Raw genomic sequence first — 25,356 nt, 5'->3', positions numbered from 1 at the left:
GTTACAAACGAGACGCCGCTGCCAGAGTCACGGAGAAGAAACTGAATTTATTTACAAGAAGATTCCCCCTCACACATGCTCCTCCTCCTCCCCCACTGGAAACCAAGTCTGCAAACCCCATCTCTGCAATATGAAAATAATTCAGGACAGTGTGCCTCATAACAGCGTGTTGTTTGTGGTCAGGGTTCCTCTGAAACTCCCTTCTTTCTCAGATCTGGGGAAGGGCTATCTATAAACGGCCTTTTCTTTCTTAACAGATTTAATGAAGGACTAATAGTGTAAGTCAGAGCAGACACTGTTTGAAGAACAGCCTACAGAGCACGAAGGTGGGAAACACTTGGGGAAAAGCACATCGGGTTACACCGAGGATGGCCCTGCAGAAATGGTGACGCCTTGCCGTGTTGCAGATGGGAGCGGGTGATGCAAAACACATTGTGTTTTCAAGAACACACAAAAAAACCTACATGGACAATTTCATCCGTGGGTACATTGATTACAGAAAGTTTTGGAGATACAAACATAGATAGATATATATTACTGGAATATTATAGAAGTATAATTCACGAGTGATGTTCAGCCTTATTTTTTTGCATTGCTTGTATGTTTTCTTTACTCCTGGATGGAGCTTCTAAGAAAAGATTTGCGTGAAAACTTCCGCAGAAAATTTTAAGGCTCAAATGGTTAAAATATGTCTCCGAACAAAGTAGTTTATTCTGTTCTGTTTGGTTTACAGATCTACAACACATATGTCCAAATTTGCTTGGGTAAAAGTGAAATTTAACAAAAGATACACTTCTCAACGTAGCACGACATTGTTAAAATTGCACAGAGGGCAAAATAAAACCCTAAGTAATATTTTGAATCGTTACTGTCCAGCCAAACACAAATACCAGAAGGCGAGGAAGAAAGCAGGGAGGGAAAAGAAAAGAACAAGAAAAGAAGGACAGAAAACTTGTCTGTGTTGACCAGAATTGGAGGAGTTAAAATATTTCTCACAATAGGAATGCCAGGTCCTGTCATTAGAGGATGGAGTAGGAGCTGCAGTGTTTGTCAAACTGGGAAGTGGCGCGTCAGACGGTTTGGTAGGGAATACAGAAGTTCGGATTAATCTTTAACTCGACACTTTTAGAAAGAGATAAGAATAGTCTTCTCGGAGCGACATGTACCGTCAGGAAGAGATTTTAATGACAACGTTTACAAAAGAAGGATCTCTGTAAATCCAGCGAGGGATTCAACACAGCCGTGTAACTAGAGAGGAGGAAACACGAGGGTTCAGAGCATCGTTCCTTTTTTTCTTTTTTTTTTCTTTTTTTCTCTCCTTTTTTTTTTTATTTTTTTTTTAATTCTCCCCCGTGTTAGTTGTCCCGTTGGTGGCAGGGGGAGGCGGCGGTGCCCCCCCTCCGCCGCGGGCAGAGGGGACGGGCCCGCCCCGCCGGGTGCGGGGGGGAGCGCGGTGGCAGCGCCCGGCCGCTGCCCGCACCCCGCCTCCTCGGCGGCTCCCCTTCGGCTGTCTACATCTGATTGTCAATTTTCTTTCAAAGTTTATTTTTATGAAAAAACAAGAGGAAAAGCTCGGGCTTCCAAAGATGTCTAAAAAATTGATTTATGGTTAGTATAAAGACAACAGTATAAATAACAAAGGAGGCGGCAGCTGCTGCGCGGATTGCTATGGAGACCCTAATGAAATTAGCGCTATCAGAGGGTTTCTAATTTTTTTTGCGTTCTAAGCTTCTAATTTCTTTCCTATTTCAGATAGCCAGAATGTAACTTAAAAACAAAATTAAAAAAAAAAAAAACATAAAAAAGAAAGAAAATAAAATAGCCCACCGAAATAATAATATGTGCGATAGATACCCAGTCAATAAATAAATGTTAACCTCACCGAGGTTTTTGTATGCAGGATTTGATCTGAAACAAGATGGCCAAGGGCCCCGCTTCGTAGGTCGCCTCCTCAAAGCGGCTGCGCTACCAACTCAAGGTGGCTTCACCCGGCCGAGCCAGCTGCCAGCCAAGCCACCGAGGCCAGCCGGTTAGAAATAAATACTTTTAAAATACTTTCGCTATTATTTTTTTTTAAGTGTAACGGCTCTTTGTGTGATGCCACAGTTTGTTTTACTCTATTAATGACTTACGACTTGCTGTCTTAATTAATCCTTACATAAACTACAAACACCAGCCACTGTTACAACTGTTCAAGACTACTCTCTCAACTAGCTCAGACCGAATATACTAAATAGGTGAAATGTAAATCACCACGGACCTGAATCGCTCTCCCGAAGTATTGGTGAAGAAACTCTACAAATACCCACATAAATACATTAAGACGAGGATAAATAATCAGTGATACAAAAATGTCTCGCTTAAAATAATAAATACATATCGTTTAGTCCGATGCGATCCTTACGTTACGGAAGAATCCATAAATTAACTTCTCTGAAATAAGCTTACGCGCGGGCGAGTTCCCACCGCTCACGACTGGTCTAAAACACCTCAGCATGACGCGCTGCTAACGCTACGGCATCTCTAAGACTTACCTTCAAGTACATCATTACCAGCTTATCAGTCCCTCGGTTTGCAGTATATTGCACTGTCATGCTTAAAAACAGCTCTAAGAGAAAGGCTCCTGCTCACGGACCTACTCGGGGCTGCGGAAGAGAGAAGGGAGCTGCTAGGGGAGACACATCCACTAATACTGTTGGCACTCGAGAGCAAAGTCACACTGTCCCGTCAGAAAAGTGAGGTAATGGAGAGGGGAGCGGGCCCCGCCGGCCGCCGCCCCCCCGCTACAGATGCGTGAGCTTGGGGGCCTCCTGCATCCGTCCCTGAGAGGTGTGGTGGGAGGAGAGGTCCGTGTAGGTGGGGTGGGGGTCGCAAGGTCCGTGGTGGTGGCCGCCGGGGATCTGGGCGGCGCAGCTGTAGTCCACGCTGGCGGAGGAGGGGTGCTGCAGGTGCCCCAGGTTGAACATGGGGCCCGAGGCCGGCATGGAGTCCACGAAGTTGCCCCCCACGTAGACGGGGCTGCCCTGCAGGCTGGGGTTGGCGAAGCCGCCGCCGCCGCCGCTCTGCATGGGGTGGGGGTCGTACTCCGCGCCCGCGTAGCGCTTCTGCTGCGGCAGGCAGCTGCTCAGCGGCGCCGTGTAGGCGGCCAGCCCGTACATGCTCTGCTGGGACTTGGCGAAGGAGGTGGGCGAGGGCGCGTCGTAGCTGAGGCTGTTGACGCTGGGGAGCTGGCTGGAGTAGCCGACGTGGTTGGGGCCGCTCAGGGGGGGGCTGCGGTCCGGGGACTGTCCGACGGGGGAGTGCATGATGCCTTTGGCTTTCTGGTCCTTTTTGTACTTCATCCGGCGGTTCTGGAACCAGATCTTGATCTGCCGCTCGGTCAGGTTGAGCAGGTTGGCCATCTCCACCCGGCGCGGCCGGCACAGGTAGCGGTTGAAGTGGAACTCCTTCTCCAGCTCCACCAGCTGCGCGCTGGTGTAGGCTGTGCGCACCCGCTTGGAGGCCGGCCCGGGGGGGCTCTTGTCCTCGCAGCTCTCTCCTGCGGGGAAAAGGCACAAAGAGACGTTGGTCCCCCCCCGAAAGCCCCCACCACCACCACCACCACCACCACCACCACCTCCCTGTCCGGGGTCCCTCGAAGCCCCGCCGCCCCCTCCCGCTCTGCCGGCGCCCGGAGAGGGGGCGCAGGGAGCCCGGGGGCGGCCTCCCACCCCTCCCCGCCCTGTATACACACACCCCCCCGCCCTGTATACACACACACCCCCGCAGCTGCCTCCCCCCGGGGGCGCCCAGCGGCCGCCCGTCCAGGCGCTGCCGGGACCCGTCGGGGCCGCGCCTGCCGCCGCTGGGCTGGCAGGGGGAGCGGGGTGGGAGCCCCCCGCCTGCCCCACCTGCAGAGCCCGGTAGGGCTGGGACCCCCAAGCCGGGAATGGGGGCGGTGGTAGAAGGAGGAGAAGAGGACAAGGCGCAGGGCCGGGGGGCTCAGCCCGAAGGGTTCATCCCGAGGGGCTCAGCCCGGCTCCCCGGGCGGGCAATAGGCCGGGGCGGGTGGGGGTCATGTCGGGCTACCTGAGGGGGCGCAGGTGCTTTTCTGCTTGGAGTTCTGCCGGGACTCCTTCATCCAGGGGAATATCTGCTTGCTGAGGGTGGCGGTGGCCGAGCCCGAGGAGTTGGGGCCCCCCTTGGCTTTTTTCGGAGGGGGTGCGCTCGGAGGGGGGTTGGGCGGGGAGGAGGGCGGCAGAGCCGGGGGCTGCTGCTCGCCGATGCCCGGAGGCTGGCTGCCCCCGGGGCCCCCCCCGGCCGTCCGCATGCAGCTGCCGCTCAGCTCGCTGCCCTTGTGGGCCGGGGCGCGGCCGGGCGCCGAGCCCTGGACGGAGCAGGCGGAGCCGGGGTACTCGCCGTCCAGGCCGGCCTGGCCGTAGGGCTGGTGGGCCGCGCCGTAGGGGTAGGCGTCGGCCTTGCTGTAGGTGTAGCCCCCGAAGAGCCCCGCGTTGTCGTAGTAGGCGGCTTTCTGCATCCTCCGCTCTGCGATCGCCGAGGCCCGCGGCCCCCGCTCAAATAACATTGACCGCCGCCCCGCGCCTCACGTCGTCGGCCCGGGCCACTCGCAGCCACCTGGGGAGGGGGACAGCGGGGACACAAAAGAGACCTTCAGTGTGGGGGGCACCGGCCGGGAGCCCGTCACGCCCTGCACCCCAGCACCCCACGCCTCGGCTGGGGGAGTGGGCCCGAGGGCAGCAGGGAAGGAGCGGGGACACCAGGAGACACCAGGGAAGGACCAGGAGACATCAAGGAAGAAGCAGGGGAGACCAGATTAGGAGCGGGGGATATCAAGGAAGGAACAGGGGACACCAGAGAAGGACCAAGGGACACCGGAGAAGGAGCAGGGGATATCAAGGAAAGAGCAGGAGACACCACAGAAGGATCAGAAAGCATCAAGGAAAGAGCAAGGGGACGCCAGAGAAGGACCAGAGTCGCTAGGGAGGGAGCAAGGGACACTAGAGAAGGAGCAGGATCACCGGGCAGGGGTCAGGTCAAACCCGGGAAGGACCAGGGCACACCAGGGAGAGAGCAGGGCACGCTAGGGAAGGACTAGAGGACAGCAGGGAAGGAGCGATGGTGCTGGGGGAACGGGGACACATTGGCAGGACTTCCTAGAGGCCACTTTCTTGGGGCATTTGGGGGAATGTTTTCTTGCTTTTGTACTGACCGTTCCCGCAGGGGTTTCTCTGGGCGGGGGCTCTCAGTGAGCACGGCGAGGCCGCGCTGGGTGATGTCCCCAGGGACCCACCGGCCCGCTTCGGCCGAGACCCCCCCACACCCCCCCCCGCGCCCCCTCTCCCGCCCGGCCGCCACGCGTGCGCAGGGCCGCGCAGGGCTGACATGATGGATGGAGCCCGGGCTGCGGCCGGGCAGGGGCAGAAAAATCCCGTCCCCTTTGTAAACCCGGCCTCCTTCTTCCCCCGGATTCCTCCGGAGTTAAAGTATAACCGGCGCCATTCACTCCCTTCACTTTGCACTATAAAGGAAGTCGCAGGTCAGCTCCCCTATTTTAATTCGGTGATGAATTAAATTCCCTCGTCCAACGTTTCTCATCCCTTTTATTTGTCCCCAGTAGGAAGAACCTGAGGCACTGGAGATAATTTTTAGGGGTTTCTATTTTTTTTTTTTTTGCAGCCTGCAAACTTATGGCGCTCCCCTCCCGCCCCCGAGATCAGGCTGCTCTGACCGAAAACGCGCGGACAGCCCGGAGTCCCCTCAGGGCAGACGTTTTGGGGCAGGGTGCTGTTACCTTTCCCCTGGCCGCACCCGAAATTTCTCTGCGCTTGTTGCAAGATAGAAACTTGTCTGCAATTTTGTTGCGGCTTTTTAATATTCCCTGCTCTTATTTTTCTTGCCGGAGAGGGGTTTTCTCCGACATTTTTAGGAATTTTGTAAATTAGCACATACTTCACCTGGCAATATAGGCCTGAAACTCAACGTATCTTAAGAGTTCAATGTATTTCTGCAGGGTTTAAGCCTATTAACATACCAGAGAAGAGTAGCTAGAAATGTTTTAACACTGTCCGATAATTATCATTTTCCAAACTATACTTAAGAAATACTAACAAGGTACGGCTCTTTCTCCTCTAGCAATTGGTACCGCCAAGTACCGCTGATATGTTCTCTAAAATTCACCGGGAAACATGTCTGTATAACTCAGAATAATCTCAGCGAGCTGCGATCCGCGGCCGCTCTCGACGATTTATCCCCTGCCACAAAACGCCGGGGTCCTTTTCTTCCCTGAACAAAAGCTTGGGATGATCTACGAAGCTGATGGAAATGGGAAAAGAGCTATTTTCCTCTCCTGGCAAATTTGAGCATAAAATGTCTATGGAAATGGACGGTGGCGATTCAGATGAGTTTTAATGCGCTGTGATAATCTTGAGGAGTCTTTGAAGTATTTTTTGTGAAAAATAACTCTCTCTCTCGTTTTCCACTTCTGTCATCTACATTTTCGGGAGTGGTCTGGACTGAGGACTTTTGTTAGCACAACACTGCCTTAAGCGTAGGTTTTTATGTGCCTTGTAAAATATAGTTCCCAAAAGAATACGCAGAATCTTAAGAAAGAATATTGCTGTTAAGCTGTTAAAAGCCTTATTTCTTTTCTGAAATACCAACTGCTTGTGAACTCTGCTTGAACCTAAAAAGGAGGCTATGGGCCATAAATCACATGGACAATGCTCAACTGTTTGGTGGCTCATCTTTAGATCTTAAAAAGAGAGAGAGGGAGAGAAAGAGGGAGAGAGACCTTTCCAGGTTTTGATTTTCCACGAGTGCAGGGCCCGGGGTGATGTTTTTATAGGGTAACACCAAAGCAGGGGCTCAACACTTGGTGGTTTGGCCAGAAACAGCCTCCAGGAAAAAAAGAAAAAAAAAAAAAAGGAAAAAAAAAAAAAGTGACATCCAAATGGTGAGGCCGAGCCGTGGGAGGTGGGTTCGGAGGCACCGAGGGTAGGAAACCGCAAAGTATCCATGTCTGCGTTTCAGATTTCCCTTCCTCCTCTCCAGAAAGGTTAACCTCATCTGAACTGCTAGGCGTTGCACACGATAATGGGGGTCTTTGTCCCGCCACGGGTTCACAGCGCTTTTGGAGGTTACCGACCCTCTCGGGGCTCTGTCTGGGGGAGCAGCCGGCAGCCCACGCACCCACCCGCCCCACGCGTGTGCGCGGAGCGCGGCCGGCCCACGCCGACACCGGCCCGGCGCTGCCAGCCGCCTCCCTCCCGACACTTCCATATTAAGCAATGCTCTACTAAAACTTCCACTACACTTAATTCTGCCTAGGATCAATATCTAATATGATACCGAATAAATAAGAGGCGGTGAGAGCGGCCGGCGGAGCGGTTATTAAAGCAGCCGGAGCTCTCAGGGTGCATATCAATGCACCTGTCATTGCGGTTTGTAACAAAATTTATGACTGCTAGCGCCGTGGCAGTAAACGCTCCGGCCAGGAATGAAAAGGAAAACACTTCCCAAGCCCCGGCACTTTCAGAAGTGCAAAGCAGCCGGCGCGTAGGAGGGAGCCCGGCAAAAGAATCCCCCGCTCGGCACGTTTCCCGGCGGCCGGCCCGGGGCAGCCCCGTATATAAGGAAAGCACCGGAGCCGCCGCCGGACCCGGTGGCCGCGCCGGGCGACGGGCAGCCTCTGCCCCGGGCGGGCCGTCGGGCACCTACTGCCTGGGGCTACGCCTGAGCCGGGGGACGCGGGGGTGGGGGGTGTCTCGCCTTCGTGGGGGCTGAGAGCACCGGGGATCACGGAGGAGCGGCGGGGGAAGGGGGCTGGCTGCAGCACTGAGCGGTGGCTACCGTGGGGCCTCTTATACCAGCCCCCCCTCTGGGGAGCCACCCGCTCCCCCGGCTGAGTCCAGGGGCTTGGCTGCTCCCCATCTGGTCTGGGCTCCCTCTGGCCACGGGCCGCTCTCGGAGGGGCTTTCTGCGGACTGCTACCGATTCGGCGCGGAGGGCAGCGGCAGGCCCCGGGTGTCCGCGGCGGCAGGGGTCCCCGTGCCCGCCGAGCAGCGCTGCCCACCCCGTGGGGCCGGGCTGTGCTCCCTGCGAATGGGTCTGTCGCGCTGGGGGAAGCGAGAGACGGATGGAAAAGGAAATTTAGAGAACTCACCACACTTACGTTTTTTCTTGATTTTTGACTTTAACTGTGTGGGTAGGATCTTCAGGTTCCTTTGGATAATCCGTGGGCACGGACCTGCAACAGAAGTGAGAACCCTCAGCGGAAACTGCTTTGTTTTGGACTTTCTTCCTTAGGACTTCGTTAATAAATGCACCTCTCGTCCGCAGCCCCTCACCGTGTCTCTCCGTCCGCGTCAGATCTTTTACCAGACAAAGGGCAGATGCTTCTCTTCATTTATTAATAGCGCTTTGAGAGAGGCGGGGAGCAAAGAAACGAGCAAAATACCGCGGCTGCGGGCAGGACCCGAGCAGGGCGGCCTGCGGCAGCCGCTCCGCCAGGCCCCGAGCATCGGCCGCGGAGCCGCCCCTGCCTCCTCGGGCCGCCCGGGCCGAGGCGCGGAGAGGCAGCGCACGGAGGGACGGGAGCGGCATCGCCGGGGAGCTGCCGTCACCCCCGTCGGTGACAGCCACCGCACCCGCGGTGCGCTCCGCGGGAATGGAGCTAGCGCGGGTCTCTCTCCTTTCCTCCCACCAGCCCCCGGGTAAGACAGAGAGAAAGATAAGCGAAGAAACCCCAGCGCTGGAAATAACGCCGCAAATATTTGCGGCTCCAAATGAGCATTTTGCATTTGCTGTGTAACATGTCGACTCAGGACTTTAAGAATTTAAGAGAGCCAGAAAATCCCCCACAAAGAAGCCCAGGTCATTATAAAGACGATATCTAGCCACCATAAGCCTTTGAAATGACCTTTGGCTCGTATAGCAATAACTCACCACTTAATGAACAACCAACGGAAGCGCCTCCAATAGCTCACAACACAACAGACCTTACAACTTTCCACCAAGTCTTCTCTCTCCCTACCCGAACCCAGTAGGATGCAACATTCCCCCTCCAAATCACCTTAATTTATGCTGGCAAACTGGAGTTAGGGAAGTGGAGCTTCATGATTACACATGATGCTCACTCAGGTTCTTGGCCCGGGCCTGTCCCGGTAACGTCTTATATAATATATTCACGTGGGCGTACGTCAACTTTAAGTGCTTTATTTTTTTTAAAGAGGGTTCATTAGAAATAGCACTTTAGAGGGTGTGTGAAGGCAGCGTAAGTTGCGTTGCACCTTAGCCCCTGAGCGGAGAGATCATAATAGTGCAAACCGAGTCATTGTTAGCCGCTGTTGATTAACACGGTAAGTTTTCATTTTGTGCCTAATTAATTATCGACTTCTCGTCCCTTTCCGAAGAGGCTCCTCAGCCTCACACGCGGTAGCCTTTTTGCTCCAGACATGCTTTGCTTGGTGAGAGCTTGGCCAAATACCGACATTTCCGCGGCCACAGGAATAGCCCCCAAAGTTTGTTCTGCCGAGAGGGGAGTCCGGGCACGTCGGGGTTGCGCCCTGCTCCTACACAGCCGACCTCGGAGAAGAAGTTGCCAGAGCTAAAACCCAGGGAAATCTTTAGAATTATTCAGGCGTGGGCCCAATATAGGTATTATTGAAATTTTAGGTGAAGTTATAAGTGAGTGCTTCCATCGAGCCAAATGAAATGCTGCTTGCAGTAATTGGATTCAGCTGACTAACTTGGCAGGCCAGCAGCTTGGAGGCATACAGCTAAGAAAAATGTTCACTGCCTTTAACTTCTGATCGAGCAGAGCAACACGCAACAGAAAAGGGGTAAAAAAGAAAAAAAAAAAAAGAAAAGAAAAGAAAAAATCCACATAACAAAAAACCACCCCACTTTCTCGCCTTCCCCTCGCCTCCCTGTCCCGCGGGACACCTCGGCCCCCGCGGAGGACTAGCCCGGGTGACTCGGGGCGGGCAGGGTCCGGTCCTGCTCGCCAGCACAAAGCCGGGCTCTACGCGGGGACTCTAATAAACATAACCGAGAGTTCCCCCGGGCTCCAGGCAGGCCACAAGACAGCGTGAAGAGGCGCTCCTGGGAGAGCCGGGCTGGTTGCAACAGCCCAAGAGGGAGCTGAGCTGCAAATGTACGCGGGGAGGCTGTGTGGCCGCTTCCAGCCCCCCCAGTCCGCCCAGAGAGGCACCGGTGTCCCCCCCCAGGCACCTTCCCACCGCCTTATTGATCAAACAGCACAAATGCAGGGCAAGAAACTTCTCGGTTAGATAAATATCACGCCGTGCTTCAAACAGCGTGTGTAACTCGAAGGCACGAGCATACCGGTAATATCAACACTAAAACAACTGGGGGAGGAAAACAACAGCCACTGAGGAACACGAATGCACGGCGAGGGGAAAAAGGTACGGGTAGGCACTTGGCAGGAATATTTAAGAGACCCTATGTAGGGGCTACATTACCGATGAGCCTTTTTTAAATCGCCCTTTACAAATCAACACGGCTACCCCCTGCCCCGCTATCCACGGCAACGCATTAACGTGATGCTCAATCTTACTTTGGCAATGGGGAGCATCTAGCAAAGTTGTCTCTCCCTCGTTTCTTGACTTCTTTGTAATTCCCTTCCTGAAACCACCGAAAATTTGGGATAGGATAGGGATAAACGTCTTCCCCTTTGGGATGGAGTCCACTTTTTTTTTATTTAAAGAGCATAATAAAAAGAAGATGCAGCTTAAAACGTCCAAGGAGGTGGAGACCAATCCATGCATTTCCAGCCGTTATGGGCAGAGATTGCAAACAAATTCCAGACAGTCTCTGAGTAAAGGCGATAATGCAGCCCCTGTGGTTAAAGGTCCCATTTTGTCATGCAGTTGCTTACCTGTGTATCAATTTATCATAAACCTGGGCTCCTCACTTTTCAGGATCTGCGCTTGCAGTTCTTAGAACATATCCTTCACCCTTTGTCTGCAGACAATACTCTCCTAAACCTGATCTTGCGGTTTTACAGATATTTCCACACACCAGAATTCCCGATAGAACGAAAAGAGGCTCAGGCTCAACTACCAATAAAAGAGAGCGAGTGGAAATCGGAATTTGTTGGGCTTTAAAAAAAAAAAAAAAAAAAAAAAACCAACACACAACCCTTTAGCCATCAGCCTCCAGGAACCAAAGGCAGCAATTGGCCGGCTCGTGGTTTGTTTTGGTTTTAAATCGTGCGGCCATTGATGAATTTGGGGGGCGAGCAGGAGAAACCCCTTTATAATCAGAAATATAGGCACTGCCTTAAAATACAGGCATATTCGCCCACGTGACCGCGGGAGCAGCTCGCCGGGGCCGGGGCTGCCGCGCTCCCCGCGCCCCCGCGCAGCGGGGCTGCCGCGCCGGGCCCCGCGCACCCCTCCGCGCTCCGCGCACCGACCCGCGCCGCCGACACCGCACTCCTCCCGCAGAGTTCCGCGCCGCTCCGCACTGCTCCGCGGAGGCCGGCGGCGGCGGCCGCACTTACGCGCCCCGCGGGGCCGGCGGAGCCGGGGAAAAGGTGAATTCCGCGGGATGATCCCAGGGCGCAGAAACTCCCGACGGAGAAAGAGGAGGTATTTGGGACCGGCTGCAGCTGAGAGTCTGCGCCGGGGGCAGCTCCGCAGCAGCGCTGCTCTGGCGGAAAGGCGCTGGAGCTCACTGACTGGCGAGCGCGAATTTTTGCTTTCTCCTCCGTGCCGGGAAGATGCGGGGCAGCGGGGACTACCCCTGTCTGGAGGCTAAAGAAGCGTTTGGGGGGGGGGGGGGGGAAGAAACAACAAAAACCAAAAACCCAAACCTCATGACATTTGTGCGTGTGTGTGTCTGCCCTGAGCCTGCCTCGCTTCTCCGTGTGTGTGAAGAGACATAGAGCAAACCCGATGTATATCCGTCATGTGCGCCCACAAAGCTTCCCAACAATTCCAGTTCGGCAGGAAAAAAAAATTTATATTAGCTCCTCTGTTTGATTTTTTCTAACATATCTGTAGCTATAAATACACCACACCTAATCTAACATCTGCTATGATTTCATTACCATCCAAAGCATGGGGATGTGACAGTAACGTATTACCTTACAATACTAACCGTAAGTGCATTGTAACATTTATCTAAATTACATTGCTTTTCCTGACTTTGCAAACCAGTTATAAAAAGATTGGAGTCCAGTGATGGAAACATAAGTTCAATGTAAATTATTGTGTACGGCTTCGGATTTATAATCCTATATTTCTTCCAAATGATGCACTTAAATCTCGCCTCAAGTAAGAGGTAATGGTTCTTTATATCCTTTTCCGTCAGCCATATATTTCGACGTCTGGGTAGTTTTGCAGAGCCCCCCGCGCTCGCGTGTCTGTGTGTACATACAGCAACCCCTACACGCACAGCGTGTTCTGCATACTTGTGTACATACACACAAAGCCGAACATAATTCTGGCCGCTGTTTAGACATTTTGGATGACGGAGAGGTCTTTCGCTTCCTACACAAAAGTGCGAGGGAGAAGTTGGGCACCGGTCGAGCAAAGAGCACGAAGAGGATTCAGAAGAAAATGCCTTTTTGGAGAACAGTTTGGAACCCCCCCGGAAAAGAAAGCCCCACAGCCCTCGGGTGTCTTTAGGGCTTAAAAAAAGAAAAAAAAAAAAAGCGAAATTTAATATGAAAATGGAAGACGGCTGAAAGAAAAGAGCACCTTCGCCACCGTCACCAGAATTAAGACATCGTAAAGGGAACTGAAAAAAGTATTAAGGAAATGTTAATCCTTTGGCTGGTGGGACTCCAGCTTTGCGTGAATTTGTCTCCAGTAAAGGATCTAAGACTTCTTCAATCGAAGCATATGTTCATAGAGCAATAAAACAGAAAGATTTACAGTCTCCGCCCGCCCCCCAGCAGCCTCGCACCCTTTCAGGAATTACTTATGATGATTTATAACAACAACTCCGGCAATTGTCAAACTGATAAAATAGCCCGGGCTATATGCGGGAATAAACGCTCTTATGAAAGGGCTGCGATTTATGTTCGGGTCCGTTTTACTGCGTGTCTTGGTGGAGTTTGGTTTCTTTCCCGGACCAACGGGATAATATAAAACTTCATTGATAAAAACGTAGGAGTTCTCGTGAAGTAGCAAATCTGTTCCTTAGTCACTACCAAAGCACATAAACATTTGTCATCTTTGAATAATTGAATTAATGTGTTATTGTTTGAATGTATAATTCATAACATAGGAAACTTTGTCTCTGTCCTGCCACCGAAACGGAAGTAATAAAAAGCTACAATCTAGGGTTTTTTAGAAATTACTCCAGCAAGGGATAATAAAGAATATCCTGTTTGCAGAAAGTATTTCCAGCTGACTCTGGGATTTCACAGCGAAATCTCAGCCTCCTTGTCCACATTCTACGGAGTTTCTAGAGAGTGGTTTTGTATAAAAACACAAATCCCATTTCCCCCTTAGTCCGGGCTATTGATCGGGGGCTTGAAAGGCGATGATGCCCCGATGCTTCGGTGCGGCTGGATGTGCCCGAGCTCCTCGGCTGCCGGGCGGGGAGGGAGGGCGGGTGGGCGGCCGGGGCAGGGCGGGAGCGGGCAGCGGGGCCGGGATCGGGCGGCCTTTGTGCGGGCGGCGGAGAGGAGGGGGGGGAAGGCGCTGGCTCCGGCCCCGCTGACAAGAGGAGCGGCGAAATTTACGACCCGGCTTGCAAAGGAGCTGAGGGCCTTTCCCAGCCGATGGGACCGGGCAGCGGCTGCCCTGACAGCCGCATTGTTCCTTCCGCGCCGCTCCGCGCCTCCCCGCGCAGGCGGCCGCCGCCAGCGGTCAGCCTGACCTCCTCCGCGGGGTTCCGCGGGGCTGCGCGGCGCTCCGCGCTCGCCCTCTTCCCCCCGCTCCCTGGGAAGCAAAGGTCACCGCTTGCGCCCGGTCCGGCTCCCGGCCGCTGCCGAGCTGGAAATCAGGAAGCAGCGTGCCCTATTTGTCAAGCGTTTGACAGCTGAGTTCATTAAGGCTTAAATAAGAAGGAATAAAAGTAAAAAATGTTTACGTACCGGGCGTCTCTTTTTCGGCAGCTACCAAAGAGCTAGGTGTGCAGAGAGAGGGACTGCACCCTTTGTATATTATATTCTTGGGATCTCTTCAGTTTTCAAGTCTGATAGAGTCCTTTGCTTGGCAGATTAATGACGACTCCGTGTTTCTTAAGGGACGTGCTGAATTAATTATTTCGCAAATCACGTGGTCAGGACTTGTAGAAATCTATTCTTATCATCTTCCTTGCACTTTGAAATTCTGCCTGTTATGACTGTTCCTAGCAAGATTATTTTGGTCTCTAGGCTTGGGGAGGTGGGGGGAGGGAGGGGGAAAAAAAAAAAAAAAGGAAAAAGAATCAGGGGAAAGGGCTAACAAACATGGCCGTTGGAAGCGGTGTAGCTCTGCACCGAGAGGTCCCTATTTACTGTACTGTACAGTGAGTGGGGTTTGCTATTGACTCTGCCTTTCCTCTTCATTCTTACCTTAACGACTAGTGGTGATATAATATACAGAACTGTATTGATGTATCGGGGGTAACAGGAGGAGCCATTAAACAGCAGAGAGAGAAAGTATAATCACAAAATGCGCCTCGATATTTAAACTTAGCGAGCGTGTGCAGAGAAACGCACCCGCAGCCTCCCCTCCGCGCTCTCCAGGCAGTGGGGACACATCCCTTATTCTGCGCCCCACGCTCCTTCCCCGGCCTGAGCAAGAGACTCTTCTATTTGGACTCGTGCCTTGACCACGCTCCAGGAGAGGACAAGCCCTCAGTGACAAATACTTATGACAAAAATAGTGCCATCGACTTCTCCTGGCCAGAGGTATGTGTTATTGTCTGAGGTGCTTACGCAGGGGAGGGAAGAAAAAAAAAAAAAAAAAAATGTTTAAGATGTTTGCCTTAGGTGCACGGGAAAGTTTAAACTCTACAAGTTTGTGTTTTCTTGTGATCTTTCGTTTGTATCGGCTGAAAAAAGTGAAGCTTGCACCTCAGAGAAAGCTACTCAATGCATTTCAGTTTCAAATTTCCATTTCTTTTTCAAATTGGTTTCTTCCAGGACTCACCTAAAAGGCACACATCTGTGTGGGGATCGAGGTGACTTCAGGTGTGGCTCCTTGCCTGCTACCACACACGCATAAATCCGGGAGTCATTCTAGGAGGGCTTGTTAAATGCAAAGCAGTAGCAAATGGATGACAGGCACTTTTAACTGCAGCCTAAATGTAAATATAGACTCCAGCTTGGCCTAGAGTCACACCATTATGGCTGGGGCAATCAGCAAACCTGTTCAAAGGGACATTTGGAAGGATGCTATGCAGAGTCACTCATCTTTTAACACTGATGATGGGAGGGACCAGCATGTTCACAGGAGAGAGACCCACCTTGTAAGGACTGTTTGTTCAAGGTACAAACCAGAATCTATTTCTCTACACTTTTTATTATTTCAAATGTATATGGAGGGCTTACATCAAAACTACAGGCGACAATTAGTATAAATAACGCTTTAATCAATGGCAGCAAAACATAGGTAAAGTCTATAAAAAGCATCACACTTTAACAGAGATGAGAGTATTGCTGGACAATGCGACCATTTAACAAAGGCTCTAATGCACAACGTTTCACCCATGATAAACAAAAATAACCATCTCCCCTTCCTACACAAAATAACTCTGGATGAGGGTTAAAACCCAATAAAAATAAACCCCAGGTTTGTTTTCCACGGGAGATAATGACCTGTGGGTCCTTCTGGTGGTTGCTATAGACATTCCTGACCCTTCAGAGCATTGGCAGCTGGAAACTATTTCTTTTTGGTACTTTATGCCTCCAGTTCATGTATTCTCCGAGTTTACAGCGCAATTACAACTATGTAAACTTACAGTGCCCCAGCCTCGCTCAAAGGGGACTTGCGAACAGGGTTGTAAGAGCTGTGCCTGCTGAACCCAACACTCGTCCTGGAGATATTAACATTTCAAAAGACAATGAGACAAATTCTGCTCGCAGCTACGTCCCTGTTTGACTTCAGTGGGCGGGGGAAGGAAATCTGGGAGCAGAATTTGGCCCTTTAACTTCGGGAGCCATCTCTGTCGATAAGAAGCACAAAGCAAGGATGTGCTTATCCAAGGCCATTATTTTCCAGCACTGTACCACAGATGCCAAAGTTGGTAGCTCTCTGTCGAATAACACGTTTGTCCTGCTCGCAGCCAACTTATCACAGACTTCAAGTTAAACAGCGGGGGTCCGGGAGGGGGATTTTCATGAAGAGCAGCCAGAGTGGGTTTTCTTTTTTTCTTTCCTTTTCTTTTTCTTTTTTTTTTTTTTTTTTTTTTCTTTCCACAGATTCGTATGAAGAGCAAAGGGAGGGCTTTGGACAACTCTGGAGACGAAAGGCTGCTACCGCAGGAACGGGGTGTAACAAAACTTGAAAACTTGTCTCAGGAATTCCCTCCTCAAGCGCTGCTGCTAGCTGCTCTCCATGCCAGAGAAAGGGAAGGGTAGTTTGGGTCCAAAAGGTTAAGGGTTTAGAGGTCACTCTTCCCGGCTGAAATACAACTAATCGAATAGAAAATTTGTCCTCTGGGTGAACCTGTTCCTGCAATTTAGCCGAACTTCAGTAAAATACCTTTTCAGCTTCTCAACGTGAAGGCGTCAGAAAAAAGACGTCTTTACTATGTATGAACTCGGTGCTTTTTGTCATAGAAACAATGATGCGAATAATGCGGGAATATCCATCTTTAATATCACGACGTGGAGATATTCAAGTATTGCCATGTGCAAGTCTGAGAACTGGGCTAACCCTAAGGAAGAACAAAGAGTTTTCTCCAGGCTCTAAAACAAAAGGCCAAGTCTTACAAGACACTTCGCGGACTTCTAGGGATGAGAAAAGGGCAGAAATTAACCGCTGGCCACAGTTAATGCTGCCGAATACACTCCTGTTGAAAAGCTCGCCTTTTATTTTCGAATTCATTCAAGCCCATTTTGGCCAGTGTTTTCCCGAGCGAGCCCAGAAAGCAGTGACTCCTCGGTGGGAAGCACCCAGCCTGGAGATGGGCACGTTAACTCACCCCCTACTCTTTCCACCTCCCTCCAGCGTTCGCTCTGGGTTTCCTTCTTTGCCCCCTTTTCTCTTTAATAAAAGGATCACCTCGTTACAATTTCGATGATGTGGTCCCTCTCCCAGGCTGCCCTGAGGGTACAGGAGATAAGGGTTGAGCTTTCAAATCGCCCGAGCGGAGGTGTAAGTGGTTGAGGGAGCTGGTTTGGCTGGGTTTGTTAGTCACAACGCACTAAAACTTTGGCACGAAGCAGCCAGGGACAAATCCGTGGGTATTAGACCAGCTCTGCTCCCATCCGAGCCTTTCCCCTTTCCTTGAAAGCAACTTGCTGAGATTTCCAACCATTGCAGTCATGTGTCGTGGTTTGCTTAAAAACAATCACTTTCTTCCAAAAAAAAAACCAAAACAAACCCAAAGCAAAAACACTCAACAAACCAAAATAACCCCAAAACAAAACAAAGCAGCGACACACATAGCCTGCCTCTCTCTTGGGCAGAAAGGAAATTTAAAATCTGATAGAAAGAATGCATTCAGCTTTGAATGGCCCAGGTTATATGAGAAATATCAGAAATCGCACTAAATTTTCACTCTGGGGTTTCCTTTTTAGCTTTTTTGTTGTGGGAGTTGGGGGTTCTGTGGTCTTTTTTTCTCTTTTTTCTCTTTTTCTTTTTTTTTTTGTTTTTAATTTTTAAATGAGGTATCGATGGTTTAAAGTACAGCGCTGAGCAGAGCAGACTTTGGAAACAGATTTCAAGCCTGTTAGCCCTGGATGGCACACGGTAAGGAGCAGGGACGCTTTCCCTATTCACAAAGAAGGAAATTCAAAAAAAGGGACAAGAAAGTTGTGTACGTTCAAGACAAGTAAACATTATACATGTGTTTATGAGACTGGGAAGGAGAAATACTGTATTTCAGCTCCCTTTCCCCGTTTTTGGTTTGACTATTTTTCTTTTTATCTCCACTCTTCTATGTAACAAATAAATAAATACGCTAACACTATCGGTACATAAAATAACCCGTTTTCACTTAATTCCTATGCACATCTTCTGAGACGTTATGGAAATGAGCAAGTATTTTCATTACACCAAGAAAGGTAAAGCAGCACAAAAAGTTCACAATTACTAGCCTTTATGTTCAAATAAAAGACTATACTATAAATTTCCTGTCCTCAACTTGTCCAAACGCATCCTCCCGAAATTGCATGGGATAAAAAGACAATTAAAAGTAAAAATCCCAGAATAAAGCATCAAACCTTCACTTTCGAATTCCACACTGAAACACAGGACAGTTTCATTTTCAATGATTTATTACTTTTTATGGACAGAAGGTCTCGTTTAATATTTTCCCAATTCCCACTGCCTGCATGATGTTTCTTTTTTTTTTCTCCCCCCCCCCCCTTTTTTTTCCCCTTTTTTTTTAGGTTGTGCTAGCAGAGGCAAATAAAATAAAGTCCAAAGTAGCGTCATTTTGTCTCCTTTGTACAACAGTACCTTAAAGAAAGATGACAATTTCTCGAGTCCTTAGCTGCTACATGCAGGTTCTGCTTGGGCAGTGTCAGTTATGTACAGTACTGGTCAGAAGCGAAGGATGAAATGGAAAATTTCACCTCTTCTACAAAGTTGTCAAGTCAGTCTGATGGTCCTTGGAACCAGTCTGTAAATGGGGGTTTGAACCAGAGGAAGAAGACCTGCCCTTCGTGTTGGGCAGTTTGTGATCTTTTTTCCACTTCATTCTTCTGTTCTGAAACCAGATCTTGATCTGGCGCTCAGAGAGACACAAAGTGTGGGCTATCTCGATACGGCGGCGCCTGGTCAGGTACCTGTTAAAATGAAATTCTTTTTCCAGTTCTAGGACTTGCTGTCTGGTGTAAGCTGTGCGGGAGCGTTTAGGTTCCCCTCCGTTGTAATTGGGATTCACTGGGAAAAAAATACGGAGAACTTTACAAAGCTAATCTTGACTTGCCGGTTCGACTTTACAAAAGAAAACCTTACGAGCTGCGAGCATGTGGCCGGGCTGGATTCGTCCCAGTTGCTTACAATGGACGGGCTGCTCTCCCCCTCATTTAAGGCAGGCACCACAGGCAGCTTAGGTAGGCTGGGAGCCTCTAGCAGGCTCCCAAAATGGAGTTTTCTCCTGCACGGCAAAGCCCCGCATGGCCAACGGCCTATTTCCTCAGCAATAAAAATTTATGACGAGTGTAATTGGCTACCTCGGCTTAAAAAAGCTCGTCCCCGAGTCTGACGGGGACTCGAGCGAGCCTCGCTGAGGACGATCGGGAGCGGGGTAAGAAGAGCAAAGTAAGAAGAGGATCCTTACCCGAGTTAACATGGACTTTCTTCATCCAGGGATAAACTACTGCTGGCTGCTTAACTGCTGACCCGTTTGGGGGTTTGAGGGCCGGCTGCTGGCTGCAGGCTCGCGAGTTGGACATTGGAGGCGGTGGACAATGCTCTGCTTGGCCGGGGAAGTGGCTCGCCGGGCCGGATTGCTCCTGTCCGTGACCCCGCGGCTGCACGGCAGAGCCTTGGGCATTGCTACAGCTAAAGGGCTGCTCGCTGTAGTTTGACCGTGGGTAGAGTCCCTGGTGCTGGAAATCAGAGCCCTGCGAGGCACTGTAGTACTCGGCCCCCTGCTCGCCTAGGTAGCTATTCTGCAAATATTCCTCGCAAGGAGGAAATTTGGGATCCACATACTTAGAGTTCACCATATACGAACTCATGGCCATTAATTTCTGAAGGTAGAAAATACTAATTTTTCTCGTGTTGTCTTTTTTTCCCCCTGCCATAGAGCCCTCCTACTTGCTGTCAACTGAATAAAGTTAGGCGGGCATGTGACCGGCCCGGCCAATGGGGAGGCGGGAGCCGATCACCGGATTTCTCCGCAGCTCAGCATTTCCACCAATTTCACTCAATAATATCCCTGTAACCGACTGACCCCCCCCTCCCCCCCTCCGGCGGGTCGCACACCCCCAAATCAGGTACCGGAGGTGTAGGGGTACTCCTGGGGCGGCGCCCCCACCCCACCCCCCCGGTACGCAGGTAGGGCCAGCCTTTTGTCTGAGCTGGCTTCCCTCAGCCCCCGGTGGCTGATGCCCCGCCGCCTGGTTTGCCAGCCACCACCGCCACCGGGTTCGTTACCTCGCTTTAAATAAAAAATATCGAAAGAAACACACGGAGCGAGGAGCCGAAGTGGGATTAAAAGGGAGGAAACTGATAAGGAGGCGAGGAAAAGAAAAGCCATCAAAGAAGAGGGTAATATGATGTACAATAGCTCTGTCCTGTCTTTGTCTCGCAGAGGTCATCCAAAAGTTACCAGAATTTAGTTCTGCTGAATAAAATTAGGCAATCAGTAACTTCTCATTCACTTTGCGAGCCTCAATATATACGCGGGCATACGTATGCGCGCACAGACGCAACCGCACACGTATATGTGTAAATCTATACGCGTATGTCTGTAAAATCACACAGATGGCAAGAAACCGTTCACTTTTAACCACTAAAGTTCAATCAATTGAACTGGAGACGGCATTTAATTAGGCTAAAAATATCACGGGTTTAATGAGATAAATTCGGTCTTCATTCATCAGTATCATTCCTGGAGCACAAGTAAATACGTTCCAGTGAGGCGAATGCTGCTTTTGCTGCTGTCGTAAATATTTTGATGCGATCTGGACCCTTGACAGGAAAATTTTGCTAACGGCTGGCATATCTAGCTAATTTATGAGTATCTTTTAAAAGATTCATTCACTGATTGGTAGATAATTTATTTTGTTTTCCTGAAAATTTGTAACTTCTGGTGAGATTAACTGTTTAAATTCACCGTCTGTCAGTGAGAGTTACGACTGAACGACAACTGAAATTTTAAGAGACGTCCTAAAACCTGGCAAATAGGAGCGAGGCAGCAAAACTTTTATATTTTCTGAGTGTTCAGCACGCACATGCCTTTTGATTCCTCCAGTATTTAAACTTCTAACCATTTGCAGAAAGGTGAAGTTTTTGCATCGACCATATATTCCCCTAGAATCGAATCTGTGACTATATGAATATCACACAAATTCGGTTCTACAGGGTATATATAGACAACGTAATAACATTCTGTTTTCATCTACAATATAGCAGGTCTTTGCAATTCTCTTAGTCTTTACTGTCTTCTGAGGAATGCAAACTATTCTGCTGGGACTCAGTTCTGAAATACGGATTTGCAGGAAGGTGGGATTTCAGAAAAGATTCACGCTTGTTATTATTGCTACAATCGATCTATACGACTCTCCACCAATTTATAGCGACGAATTTCGCCTACCAAATTCTCAGAAAGACCTGCTGCTCACTTTAAATTCTCTGCCGTTTACGTCCTCGCTACGGAAAAACGGACGTTACCGGTCAAATTGCGCTATTTAGAATAATAGTAGCTAAAATCATTTAGAAAAGAGTCTTTATCTATTTAGGCTAACATGAATCAGAAGAGATTTTTTTTTTCCCTAATTAGAAACACACACACCCCCAAATGAAAGAGAATTAAAAAATAAAAAGTAATAAAAAAAATCGAAACAGAAGTAAAACAGCCGAAAACAGAAACAGCGATTTCTGGGGGAAAAAAAAAAAAAAAAAAAGAGGAGGTTAAAGGCTGGAGTTAGTTGCTCTCGGGAAGCAGAGAGTTTCCAAATTTACCTTCATCCCATTATGCTGGTCTAGCTATTATCCCTGCGAGCTGCCTGTGAGCCGCAGCCTCGCACCCTCCCAGGTTCTCCCCGCCGTAGCGTTTATGGTGAAGGGCAGGGCGAGAGGTCAGCCGAAATCATTTACAAACATATCACAAAGTTTCATTATTTTTACTTTGTCGACAGCAGCACACAGGAGTACAAAAGTTCATGAATTGTGTCTGACCCAGCTCCTCACTGCTGTCCTGCGGTCAACCTCTTCTCCTTCCACTATTTAAAACAGGCACCATAAGGACAAATAATGGTGCGGGTGTGATACATCCAACCACTGCGGAGGGCAGATTTGGGGGTGTTGCGTTTATCCGAGCGATGTGTACCGGTTTGTTTGCCTGCCTCCAACTCCCAGCTGCCTGAGCTGGGGGATGCTATTTTTAAACATCTGCTTTCTTACCGCTGCGGCGGTGTCTTCTTTACAGCAAGTGCAGCTCGAAACGACTTTGTGTCCCTAATCCCTTCTCCCCCCCACCCCTTTCGTATTATTTAAATCTCTACCCAACTATTTTAAGCGGCTCGCCCCGCTTTCTCCTCCTTTCTCCGAGGGGAGGGGGGATACCTCCCCCCCGGGGGGGTTATTAGCCACCCGGATGAACAGGCAGGGGGACACTCCCCGCCCCCCCTCCCCCCCCAAAAAAGAGAGCTCGCCTTTGGGGCAGCCCCCGAGAGGGGACAAGCGCGCCGAGGGCTGCCCGGGAAGAAGCGATGGGGCTGGGGAAGCAGCAGCTCCCCGCTCTGCTTAATACTACACATTTTCATATTTGTTAGACGCTGTGACCTGCGTTTCACCTTATTGCACGACTTGCTCAGACAGGTCAAAGCCAAAGAGTTATTGATGAACAAAAGCGTTATATATTCACCTCCTGTTCAACTGCCCATACAAAATGCTTTTGATCTATCAGGCTTTTTGTGTTCTGGTTCATAATCAGTATGCTAAATGTACGTTGGCAGAAAACAAGTAATCCATACATTTAGGGCCGGCCCTGTAATAAAATGCCAAGGGCATCTACATAGCGCAGGGCTGAGCTACGGGGGGAGGAAAGTTACCTATGGAACACAATTAAAACTGCAACGCTGGAGGCTATCCTTTATTTCGTATTTAAAGGGCTCGAAAACCAATATCGCAACGTAAGGCAAAAAAAAAAGGAAAAAAAAAAAGAGAAGGAGAAGCCTGGCACAAGCAGTGAAAGAGATTATTTATCAGCAAGCAGGAAACAGGGAGAAACGCAAACAAACACAGCTCCGCTCCTCTACACGCTCCCGCTCGGAGCGGGGCTGGCAGAAGCAGGGGGGGCAACGTGTACCTAATGGACCTCCAAATACCGCGGGCTTCCTTGTCCTCTTTGAGAGGCAAGTCGCTCTCAGTCTGAAGCACCGGGACTAATGCGTTTAGCTCCTTACTGCAGCCAGAAAGGTCCAACAGCATTTCCTGCTACACACTCCTCTGATGCCCTCCCCTCATCCCCCCCCAGCGCAGCTCATGCGGGACCATGAAAGCCCCCTCCAGTAAAAGGTTGCCCTCCAACGCTCAGTCACCCATTCCCCTCCGTGCCTTCACAGCATTTTAAATCCACGTTTGAATGTCCCTTGCCCGGAGAGACCTAGTACCGGAGGATCGGAGCCACCGCCCCGCAACGACCCGGCTGCAGCGTGGGCTGGCCCGGGCTGGGCTGGGCTGACAGCCCCAGTGGCCACCGCCTCTCTTGCCCTTTCACCAGGCTGTGCCCAAGGAGGTTAGCGTTAGACAGCAGGCACAGCTCGGCTCGGCATCCCGTCTTGGAGAAAAGAGGGGGAGTAGCCAAGGTCCGCGATCTGCACGGGGAGGCGCTGTACAGGTCCCGCCGAGGTAAAATGGAAACGCTGCTAATTGCTTCAGAGGTGCTCAGGAGCAGGAGGACACCTGTACAGCCCGATAATAAACCCTCGGGAGGCTGCACCTCTACTTTTAATCCTAGCCAGGATTACGACATGGTACCACAAACCGACTCCACAAGAGCCTTCACATGCTGACATAGCCTTTTTTTCCTTTTTTTTTTTTTTTTTTCCGTACCAATATCCAGCAGGGATACACCAGTTTTAATTCTTCCAGTCTGAAGAGAAGAAACAGGATTTTCAAACAAAGCAGACTCTACAAGAAATAAGAGGTTACTTACCGTGGATGTCCTTCCATGCTGCCGAACCTGTTGCAACAAAAACGTTTGTTACTGTTGTATTCCACATACGGGTGATATTTCTGGAGAACAGTTACAGACCACATTTGATAGATGAAGGCAGAGAGGAGCTGGTGGTAAATCCTGCGAGCAGCGGAGTGGTGGGGTGGAAGCCCCTTCCGAGTGAGGACCACGTTGCATTCAGGCAGTTTTTTTATGAACACATGCTTTCCCTGTGCCTGGGGTGTGATCTTTCACTTTTAATATTCATAGTCTAGATTTTATACCAGCTAATTTCTAAAGGGACGAAAAGTCAGACCTCCCTCTTTCACTGAAGGAAAAAAAGAATAACAAAGGCCTTTTTTTTTGGGAGGGGGGGGTTGTTTTGTGGCAATCCAGTCACTTACAAATGAAATATTGAGATCACCTTTGCTAAACCATCACCCATAAAATGTCACTATATGCCATGCAGCATCGTATCCATGCTTAGCACAAAAAGAACCACAAATTTTTAAGGATAAATCTCGGATTACTCTAGGATAGGTCGCCTTTAAGATCACCTAATTAACCAAACAGTAACCACGAGACATGCGTCTTTGTTTGCATTATAGAAGGACGGATTTGACTTGAACTTTCCTTCAAATCTTTTAATAAATACATTCAAAGATCACATTAAGGAAAACAAAAACACACGCTCCGTCTACTGCTCCTGAAAGCCATCGTCTATTTTAGAGTAAAATACTAATATAGGGGGTTTATTTTCTGTGAGCGATTTTTCACCCCTTCTATTGCCTTCCTAGGATACCTTAGCGAGTTATTGTATTACATACAGAGCAATTGCCTCGGTATCAATAGTTCACCAGACAGAGCTTCCCAAGACTATTTTTGTTAAAAAATATATTTTTTTAGTTCTGCCCGCTCTTGATAGCATTCAGAGCTTGCGAGGACAGTGGAATAATATCAGCATTTCGTCACTAAACATTCCCTTACCGTCCCTTTCCTTTTATTTTTAATAATAATAATAACAATAATAAATAATAATAATAAAGGTTAGCTTCGAATAAGATGTCCCATTAAATTCAGAAATCTCAGACGGGGAGCATCCCGCTCATCCCGGCGCTGCCCTGGCCGCCATCTGAGCTCTACCTGTCCATTTTCCCCCAGCAAAGCTGCTCCGCGCTGCCGGGGGCAGCAGCGTTGGTGCCCCCACTCCCACGGGGGCAGTTTCCCGGGGCACAAAGAGAGCCCGAGCGCGGCGGTGGCAGCGGGGATGGGGGATGGCTGGTGGCGGACTTACTGCGCTCTCCCACCCCGGCCGGGGGGACCCGGGAGCAGAGGTGCCTGCACGGCCGCATTCCCGCAGACGGTTCCCTGCTAACACTTTCCCGATTACTG

The 25,356-nt window shown here is 50.2% G+C and overlaps 2 protein-coding genes across 2 annotated transcripts; both read right to left on the bottom strand.

Annotated features, from left to right (window-relative positions):
• Positions 1 to 25,356, bottom strand: HOXD3 (homeobox D3). Its single transcript, XM_063341375.1, has 5 exons — positions 25,259 to 25,356; positions 23,965 to 23,991; positions 8,171 to 8,245; positions 4,069 to 4,614; positions 1 to 3,538 (listed from the first exon to the last, which is right to left on the bottom strand). The coding sequence occupies exons 4-5, from the start codon at positions 4,562 to 4,564 to the stop codon at positions 2,784 to 2,786; spliced, it is 1,251 nt and encodes a 416-aa protein (XP_063197445.1). The 5' UTR covers positions 4,565 to 4,614; positions 8,171 to 8,245; positions 23,965 to 23,991; positions 25,259 to 25,356; the 3' UTR covers positions 1 to 2,783.
• On the bottom strand, positions 15,533 to 20,062 carry HOXD4 (homeobox D4). Its single transcript, XM_063341376.1, has 2 exons — positions 19,417 to 20,062; positions 15,533 to 19,016 (listed from the first exon to the last, which is right to left on the bottom strand). Exons 1-2 carry the CDS (start codon positions 19,883 to 19,885, stop codon positions 18,712 to 18,714), a joined length of 774 nt encoding a protein of 257 aa, XP_063197446.1. The 5' UTR covers positions 19,886 to 20,062; the 3' UTR covers positions 15,533 to 18,711.

This window comes from Chroicocephalus ridibundus, chromosome 7 (genome assembly GCF_963924245.1).
Source record: "Chroicocephalus ridibundus chromosome 7, bChrRid1.1, whole genome shotgun sequence".
NCBI lineage: Eukaryota > Metazoa > Chordata > Aves > Charadriiformes > Laridae > Chroicocephalus > Chroicocephalus ridibundus.
This window is presented reverse-complemented; position numbering and strand designations above follow the sequence as displayed.

Coding starts and splice junctions, on each gene's coding strand:
- HOXD3 (XM_063341375.1), bottom strand. CDS start 4,564: ATGTTATTTGAGCGGGGGCCGCGGGCCTCGGCGATCGCAGAGCGGAGG. Junction 3,539..4,068: donor AAGCACCTGCGCCCCCTCAG/GTAGCCCGACAT, acceptor TTTTCCCCGCAG/GAGAGAGCTGCGAGGACAAG.
- HOXD4 (XM_063341376.1), bottom strand. CDS start 19,885: ATGGCAGGGGGAAAAAAAGACAACACGAGAAAAATTAGTATTTTCTAC. Junction 19,017..19,416: donor GAAAGTCCATGTTAACTCGG/GTAAGGATCCTC, acceptor TTTTTTTCCCAG/TGAATCCCAATTACAACGGA.